This window comes from Zea mays, chromosome 5, assembly GCF_902167145.1.
Source record: "Zea mays cultivar B73 chromosome 5, Zm-B73-REFERENCE-NAM-5.0, whole genome shotgun sequence".
In the NCBI taxonomy this organism is placed as follows: Eukaryota; Viridiplantae; Streptophyta; class Magnoliopsida; order Poales; family Poaceae; genus Zea; species Zea mays.
The window spans coordinates 13,221,981-13,231,580 of NC_050100.1; the positions used below are offsets into that span (position 1 = coordinate 13,221,981).

The 9,600-nt window shown below is 45.9% G+C and overlaps 1 protein-coding gene across 1 annotated transcript; it reads right to left on the reverse strand.

The window, feature by feature from the left end:
• Nucleotides 1–4,852: 4,852 nt before the first annotated feature.
• LOC109939632 (mitogen-activated protein kinase kinase 3-like) lies at nucleotides 4,853–7,499 on the reverse strand. Its single transcript, XM_020537931.1, has 3 exons — nucleotides 7,404–7,499; nucleotides 5,764–5,855; nucleotides 4,853–5,254 (listed from the first exon to the last, which is right to left on the reverse strand). The coding sequence occupies exons 1-3, from the start codon at nucleotides 7,497–7,499 to the stop codon at nucleotides 4,891–4,893; spliced, it is 552 nt and encodes a 183-aa protein (XP_020393520.1). The 3' UTR covers nucleotides 4,853–4,890.
• Between the last annotated feature and the right edge of the window lie 2,101 nt (nucleotides 7,500–9,600).

Here is a 9,600-nt window from a genome sequence, read left to right on the forward strand (position 1 = left end):
TGTGCTTTCGCTGGTGCCCGTGGGGCTACGTCCATCTTGGAGAAGGTTGGCTGCGATCATGCTAAGGCTGTAGCTCAGCCAGATTTCGCCTTCTCAGCCGATGATATTAGAAACCCTTCAGCCGAAGCTACTACCCTAGGTGGGAAATTTTATTCCGAAGTATGGCTGATGAAGCTATCAAAAGAAATGAGAAAGAATCTCATGATGCTTTAGAAGAAGCAAAAAGAGCTAAGGAAGCTGTCGAGAGGGCTAGGCTTATAGGTATGCACTTTTAACTCATTTTCGTAAGTTTTTCAGCTTCGACTCTAATATATATTTGTGTTTCAATGCAGCTGAGCTTTCTCCACCTCTTGAACCATATAACCCCGAATCTGACCCATCCGTCAAAGAGGCATTCGACATAATTAAAATTGCTAATGATGCTATTGACAAAGCTATCGACAGGCTTCAGAACGAAGCTGCCGACAAAGTCCTTAGGGAAGATTGAAACTTTGTATTTTTGCTAGTTTAATGTCCTTGAACATGATTCCTGGTTTTGTAAGAAACACTTGTAAACAATTTGTATGCATGTTGATGTAATATATTTCTTTTTGAAGCGTGGAACCCACGCACATACCGTTTTTGAGCCGACGGTGAAAAACACCTTCCCTTCTTTTCACGCTTCGGAAAGAAATCTCCCTTCTTCGCCGAAGCTACTGTGTGATGCTTGATCCTTGCTGTAAACATTGCGTAGGAATAGTATTGTCGGAAGCACAAACTTCGCATGGCAGTACTGTCACAAGCATGACCCATGCATCTTTAATTCTCTTTCATGAGTCTTTGCCGAAGCTGAAGGAGGAATCCTCATTTTTTCACTGCTTTTGTTGATGCAAATGATGTATGATGCGATGTCATGATGCAATATGATGCGATGGCGTGATGCAAATGATGTTGGGGCACAAAACATAAAAAATAAGACTCTGCATCCCCTTAGGAATGACTTCGGAGTCTTTTCACCTTTTTCTTAGGTGGTATTTCAGCTCTGCATTCCCTTAGGAAGGACTTCGGAGCTAAGCTCTGCATCCCCTTAGGAACGACTTTGGAGTTTCTTCACCTTTGACTTAGGTGGCATTTAAGCTCTGCATTCCCTTAGGAACGACTTTGGAGCTTCTTTACCTTTCACTTAGGTGGTATCTTAGCTCCGCATTCCCTTAGGAACGACTTTAGAGCTTCTTCACCTTTCACTTAGGTGGTAACTTAGCTCTGCATTCCCTTAGGAACGACTTTGGAGCTTCTTGATCCTTTTTTGTTACACTCGATGGCGTAACCACAAACTTATTACATTAAGCTGAAGGTTAAACTTCCTTGGATTGTCTTTTGAGGAGAAAGCAAAAAGGTAAAAATACATTGGATTAGGACACTCTCTGGTCGAAGCGCTGCGCCACCTTCAGTAGATGTGCCTTGACTCGAGCACAGTGTTGTCGAGTGTGCGAGCTTCGGACTCCTCCCGAGTATCGCGCTTTTGCTGCGCCTGACGATGTCCTTCTGGTTGTTGGTTATGGACCAAGGTAGGCGGCAGTGGTGGTGGTGGCAATTGAGCCCAGGAAGCTTGGGAATGACTCGCCGAAGCAACGAACGTCGTAGGTTGCTGATTGCCCACATATTTAGGGATATATGGGGAATAACATGAAGCAGTATGCAAGACCTGCTTCGGCTGGTTTTGCCGTGCTTTGGCTTCAGCGATCTTCTACTTTTGGATAGTGACTAGGCACATCCTTGTCGTGTGCCCCTTATCCTCTCCACAGAATAAGCAGAACAATCTCCTGGACTGAGTACCAAACCTTCCTCCGAAGTTTCTCCCCCCTTTGCCTCTCAGGGCTGGTGGCCTATAGGAAGTTTGCTGCATTCCTAAAGATTGCGAGCTTTGCTGGCTGCTCTAGGTATGATTTTCCCTGTCGTCATTTGTGTTGGGATTGTGGATCATTCTAACATGTCTGGGGTAGAGTCTTCATCTGAAACCCCTAGTAATCTCAGAATACCTGTATGCTTCCTCCCTTCTCTGGTGGAAATCATTGTCAGCTCGGATGTATTCATCCATCTTCTGAAAATATTGTGTTGTTGGTCCTAGTCGAAGCCCCTTGATCATGGCCTTAATGACGATTTCATTAGGCACCATTGGCGCCTGAGCTCTCAACCGCAAGAACCTCCGGACGTATGCCTGCAAGTACTCCTCATGGTCTTGCGTGCACTGGAATAGAGCTTGAGCTGTCACTGGCTTTGTTTGGAAGCCCTGGAAAGCTTGTGACTAGCATATCCTTCAGCTTCTGCCATGATGCAATTGTTCCTGGTCGAAGAGAAGACTATCAAATCTGAGCCACGCTCTTGACTGCCATGACGAAGGACTTTGCCATGACAGCAGGGTTGCCACCATATGATGATATGGTTGCTTCATAGCTCATGAGGAATTACTTCGGGTCAGAGTGCCCATCATACATGGGAGTTGTGGCGGCTTGTATGAAGGTGGCAATGGGGTAGCCTGCAACTCTGCTGCCAAGGGAGAAGCATCATCAAAAGCAAAATTACCATGGTACAAGTCATCATACCATCCATCGTCGTTGATTGGAGCTTCTTGACGAAGCTCTCTGTGTTGAGGCCCTAGCCTTTGATCGTCCTGCTCGATGTGGCGCATTTCTTCAGCAGCTTCGTCGATCTTCCTCTGAAGTTCGGCTAGCCAAATCATCTTCTCCCTTTGCCTCTGTACTTGCTGATGTATTGCTTCTAGGTCTCTGATCTCCTGGTCCAACTCCTCCTCCTGAGGCGTTGGGCTGGTAGCCTTTCTCTTCTAGCTCCTTGCTTCTCTTAGTGAGAGCATCTCCTGATTGGTGTCTAGTGGTTGTAGAGTAGCCCCTGCATTGTTGCCTTCTTCGGCAGCATGACAAAGGTGAATGCTTGTCGAAGGTTGTGGAAGTGAGTTCACCGAAGGTGGGTGCCATCGGACGAAGGTGGGTCCTCCGAAGCATTGTTTATCCTCAGAATCAATGGTCATCGGACGAAGGTTATGAAGGACATGCCTTCATCATCTTATGAGCAAATTAGAATACATAAACATAAATGTTATGAATACAAATCATTTATCTATTCATGTTGACATTGTTTATAAGAGTATGAACATGATTCATATTACATTGATACATTCTGCTTGCTCGAAGGTGTTGACGCGAGAGAGAGATTACAATCCAGCGTGAATAGTACGGTGTTACTGTTCATCTATTTATAGGCACGGGACGCAGCCCGGGTAAAATTACATTTATGTCCCCAATACTCACTTATGATCATAATATAAGTCGTTAAGGACTAAGCAGTCTTTTTTCCCTTCAGTCAGCATCATCATCATGCTTCATCTCCATTACAAACCGAAGCTGTCAATCTGGCGATAGCTTCGGCGTTTATTCTTGTCATCCTTTGTCCATGCCTTCATCTCGTACGCCTTTATCATGAAGAAAGGACTTGCATCCTAAAGACGAAGCTCCCTCTAATAGCTTATGCTGAAAACAAAGGGTTAATTGTGTTTTTGAGGACCTTCAGAAGAGGAAGGCCCCCAACACAAGGCTAATACATGCTTATCTCTCACTAATCCATGCCTCTTCCCACTAATCCTTGCCTCCTCCCCTTAATCCCCCACCTTGCCTATAAATAGAGGGGCAAGGGGCTCCCTCATGCCATCCCAAGCCATTTCACAGCAACTCACTCCCACTTCCACACAAGCACAACACGAGCACAAAGGAGAGAGAACATTGTAGGAAAAGGGAGAGGAATAGCCCAACTCCATTTTGCACGGTGCAATGTGAAGACTACTAGTCGGCTAACTTCAGGGGGTGTTTGGTTCGAAGGACTGGAGTTTAGTTTGTGACACATCGAATGTTTCAATGCAAAATACAAATATTAATATAATCTAATTACAAAACTAAATACATAGACAAAGAGTAAATAACAAGACACATTTTTAATCCTAGTTAATCTATGATTAGCAAATATCTATTGTAGCATCATATAGCCTAACCATGTACTAATTGAGTTTAATAGATTCATCTTATCATTTATTCGTTATCTATGTAATTATTTTTATAATTAAACTATATTTAATATTTCTAAATATTATCTAAACATCCAATATGTCATAGACTAAATGTTTGTAGAAACCAAACAGACCCTTAGAGCGCGCAAGATAAGGATAGGGAGTGAGATGAGAAGATTGCTGGAGCTAGTCTTAGATATAAAAAATGATAGGTTTCTACTATCACGACGACTCAGCCAAACTAAACTATCTCAGCCAATTATATGTTCATGTTGATTTTGAAAAAAAATATCAAAGCATTTTTTATAAAAGCAGACTAAAAAATTGAGTGTTTGCTAGACCACGATTAAAAAAAGCTGAAACAATCCCTGCCAATGTACTGCGTCACAAATTAATTGATAGTCACGAAGAAAAATAAAGAGCGATGGGACTGCAGGATAATTTAAACCCCCGAAAGTTTAACTGTCCTGACACCTTCTAGCCTTTACCACACAGGAAACAGGGCTGGTCCCTTACGAGGAACAAGGTCTAGTCTGTGGAATCACAAATTGGAGACGAGTGAAAACCCATAAAAATGATAAATTTCAGCCATTACTCAAATCACGCATCCTCCTGGGACCTCACGACAAAACGAAAAATATCAATACCAACCAAATATAAAATTGTTCTAAACATGAATATAGTTAAAGATTTAAACTTTTCAATTCTTGTCAGAGGTTTGGCCCAAAATTTCAGTTTCACAAAGTAAATAAGATTCAAAACCAGACCCGAAAAGAATTCTTCTAAATCCTCTATACATGTGCTTCAGAGAATAATCTTACAAATAATATGTTCAATCAGGATTGGATAATGTACAGATCTTGCTTTGATATGTAATAGCATGACATTAAGTTTCTCTGTTGCATGATAAACTGCTCTTTGAACTGGCCTACGCGTTTGCTTGGAATGTCAATAAAGAGCTCATCCAAGCTAGGAATCCCTTCAGCTTTTATCCCCTCGCCATATACAAGAAATTGGTTTGCCACAATGAAAGATCCAGACACACGAATTGCAACCCCAGTTTCACCATTTGCACGACAATGTAGCTTTTCGACAACATGAACAATTTTCTCTCGAGGCCTATCACCTTTTAGCCTTTTCCTTATATTTGACAAAATATCAAAATTTTCATTTTGGCCAACATACGCGTTCTCTGAGAAACTGCCAAAACAAGAATTGTAAGACTGCTCAGAGGCACATTTCAGCACAATTATAACTATCATGTAATAAAGTGTAATACTACAAGAGATTCAAAACATCCAGAAGAATACAATTGGAAAAGGTTCGAGTTACTTCCTGGCATAAAAGAACGTGCAAGTAAAATATAACTGAGCATGTAACTACACAAAATTTCAGCAGCTCGCAATTTTGTCAAATCTTCAAATTGCCCATTCATAAACAAAACAAAATCATAGCATTGCACAACCAAAAGAACAATCCTAGCTTGTTCATTCATCAAACCAACTAGGCTAAAAGCCCACATGTTGTCTCAAGTTGCATATAAGTAGATTAATCCCAGGAGATGGGTTATAATTCTAGCTAGTTGGAAACTCTACCAGAATCACAGTAGTTTCAGGATATAGAATTAGTTTTGAAGACAATGAAACTGATACACATGTAGTTCTCCATTATGCATTGATGCCTACAATTGTAACACTAACTTAAGGTACCTGAAAGTAGATTGTTCCATGTAGAATGTCTTCATATGATGCCAAATCCCATCAGGTCCATTAAACAAGAGATAGTAATGTATAACAAGCATCTGGCATTACGGAAACAACATTATATTTTATGCATAGTAGACATGATGCTAAAAAGAGCATTTTTTCATCGTGATTTAGTCAACTGCCTGACTGTACTCCCTTTGTCTAAAAAAATGCAATTCTAGCACAATATCAAGTTCAAGTATCTCAAATTTGACCAATTATATATAAAAATAAAAATAGTTATGACATCAAATAGGTATGATTAGATTTGTCATGTGATATGTTTTCACCATATACTTATTTGATAACGAAAATATACATTTGGTCAAACTTTGGGCACTTTAACCAATAATGCATCCAGAATTACATGCTCATCGGGTTAGAGGCCGTACATACATAAAAGGAAACAATCATTGTCATAATGTTAGTTGGTTGTTTGATGGTCAAACTTTTAAACTTCACGGGTTTTTCATGCGAAGAGCCCAGCCCATATACTCTTATATAAATACATAAGCCTACCCTAATCTAGGGTTGGGGTTTCCATTCTATCCAACATGGTATCAAGCCACTCTCTCTTCTCCCTCCCCTCATAGCCGCCAAGGCACCCAGCCAGGCCTCCCTCCCATCGGCCACCCCCGGCGCCATAGACCTCCCCTCAATCCTTCCCCCGTAGGCCACCCCCACCCCACGGGCACCGGCGGCGGTCCACACCGTAGTCCATCTACCATATCCAATTCTCTCAACCCGTGCGCCTCCACCCCAGTTTCCTCCCTCCACTCCTGATCTATGCTCCAACTTAGGATCCCCTGCCTGCACGAGTGCTGACATGGAGCCTTCCCATTCTGGTCTGCTGCGCGAGAAGAGGTCGACTTCCTACCACCACTCCTGACGCTGGTACATTATCTCACATTCTCACTGTCATCCTCATCCACCTGTACCATCCTCTATTGTTGTGGGAAACGGTTCCACCATCCGGTTACCTTAGTAGGTGACTCGAGTTCTTCCGGGACCGTTCCACCTCAAAAGTGTTCTTGTCGCTCCCAACATAATCTAGAATCTCCATCGTCACATCCTCGCATACCTTGGCTGCCACCACCTCGTCCACTACTTGGCATCGTCATCTCGGCCATCCTGGGTTTGATGTCATTACCAAGCTATCTAGCAGCTCTATCATTTCTTGTAGCATGGACCATTTTGATAGCATGTGTCATGCTTGTCAGCTAGGTCGTCATGCACACATTTTCTCTAGTTCCACCACCCGGGCTACTCAGACATCTTTGATCTTATACACACATGTTCTCAGCCTTTTAGAGATATAAATATTACTTGGTGAGAAGATTTTTCACCCTTTCTTTGGACTTTTCCTTTGTGCTTGAACTCCGAAATCTTCACTACTCTTGTCGCATTTCATTGCTTGGGTCTCCACCTAGTTCGACCGTTCTGTTCGTGCGCTCCAGTGCAACAATGGTCGCGATTTGGACCACTCCTCCCGCTCTTTCTTCCTTTCTCATGAGGTTCAGATATGGCTCTCGTGCCCCTACACTTCCCATTAGAATGGTCGAGCCAGATGCATGATTCGCACCACCACCAACATGCTTTGTTACCTCTTCAAGGCATCTCTCCCCGCCAGCTATTGGGTGGAGGCGTTGAATATTGCCACCTATCTCCACAACCACCTCCCCTCCAAGGTGGTCGGTCATCCCACTCCCGTCTTTGCCCTCTTCAACACCACACCCTCTAATATGCACCTCTGCGTCTTTGGCTGCGCCTGCTATCCCAACACCTCTGACACTGCTACCCACAAACATGCACCCTGATCCATTCACTGTCTTTACCTCTTTTCCTCGGTTACTCCTTGGATCACAAGGGGTACAGGTGCCTCGATCTTCTCACACACTACATCATCATCATCTCTAGGCATGTTATTTTTGATGAGGACATTTTCCCCCTTGCTAGCTCCTCCCCACCTCCCAACCTCGATTCTCTTCTTGATGCATATCTCGTCGATGTCCCTCCTCTTCTTCCCCTACCCCTGTCGCATGTGCCATATGCGGCCCCGTCCCTTCGACCACCTTCAGCTCACTTCGTCGATCCCACTCGCGTCTACCTATGGCATGTGCGGCCCGGTCCACCGCTCCCTTCTCCCGACAAGCCACCCCGGCCCACTCCCGTGACGAGTCATCAGTGCACCACCTGATGGTCACACGTCGTTCGGCCAACATTCTCCGACCAGTCAACCAACTAGTGCTCACGGTCGCCTTGCTCCACCGTCCTAGCTTGTACCATCGTTTGTCCGTAGCACAGTCGCCAATCCCCACTGGTGCCATGCTAATGAGTAATTCATGAGTGTCTAAAATCTTGTCGGGGCATTACAGAGCCCGAACGGCATGACTAGGAACTCATAGATGCTGTCATATGTGCAAAATGTCGTCTTGGCGATGTCTTCGACGCGCATCCGGACTTGGTAGCCAGAGCGGAGGTCTAGTTTGGAGAAGAAGCGGGCACATAGCTCGTCAGGTAGCGGGATCGGGTACGCGTCCTTCACTGTGATCACGTTCAGGGCACGATAGTCGACGCAGAAATGCCATGTGCCATCGACCTTCTGCATGAGCAGTACCGGAGATGAGAACGATGTGGAGCTCCACTGAATAATGCCCTGCTCGAGCATGGTGGCGCACTGACGTTCCAACTTGTCCTTGTGCGCCACGGGGTAACGGTAGGGTCGAACGACTATCGACGACTATCCAGGAAGCAGGGTGATGACATGATCGTGGGAGCAGGGCGGGGGCATAACCTTGGACTCGGTGAAGACCGTCGCGAATGCGTCGAGGAGGGTCTGCATGAGATCGTCGCCTGTGCATGCATGCAATACTAGGCTAGACGGTCCCGCCTACCCCCGCCTACGCACCTAATGGTTGCCGCGCCAGAAGGACATGGCCAAGGCATCAAAGTCCCAAAGGATGGGCCAGCAAGGCAAGCCACTGGGTGCCAAGGACCATGTAGTAGCCGGTGAGGGGCAGAGGGGCATGCCCGGGCATGGAACACGGTCGTCGTTGGCCACCGTGACGTGGAGCTTGCCACCATTGTGAAGCTAGAGCAAGGTGCGGTCGGTGGCCTCTATCGTGACAAAGTTGTGGGTTGAGCCGTAGTCGAGGAGGGCGAGGAGAGAGACATCGCCCAACTGGATGCTCATTTGCATCGTTTCGCTGGTACAGATGTCGGTGATCACGTGCACTGGACCTGTGGTTCATCGTCAGTCGTCTCCTCAATGTAGGTGTTCACGTCGTCTTCCTCGAGCGCCAGGTCGATGAGGAAGATCCGATGGCAGACACGATTGTGGTCGCGCCCGAACTTTTCGTTGCAGTTGAAGCACAGCCCCAAACGGCGTTGTTCCTCCATCTCTGTTTGGGACAGTCGCCTGACCTGGTGCCCTTCCACTGTCGTTGGTGTGGGCAGAGGGGCCCCACCTAACCGGGCACCGGTAGTAGCAACCTCTGCAGCGGCGTCGAGCGAGCCCTTCTAAGACGCATGTCGCGGCTCTAGCGCGGCAACCACCGCACATTGATCGCGTAGCTCCAGCTTGTGTGCGAGGCTCATGTCGACGGCGAGTGACTGCGGGTTGTGGATCTCGACGTTGAGGATGAGCGATGGCTGGAGATCGGCGCTGAACAGTTGTACCTTCTCGATCTCGGAGAGATTGCCTGCGCGAGGAAGCAGGGCCTCAAACCAGTCCTGGAAGTCGACAACGGTGCTCGTGAGGTGGCACGGGACGAGTTCGCCCAGTGGATTGGACAATAGCGA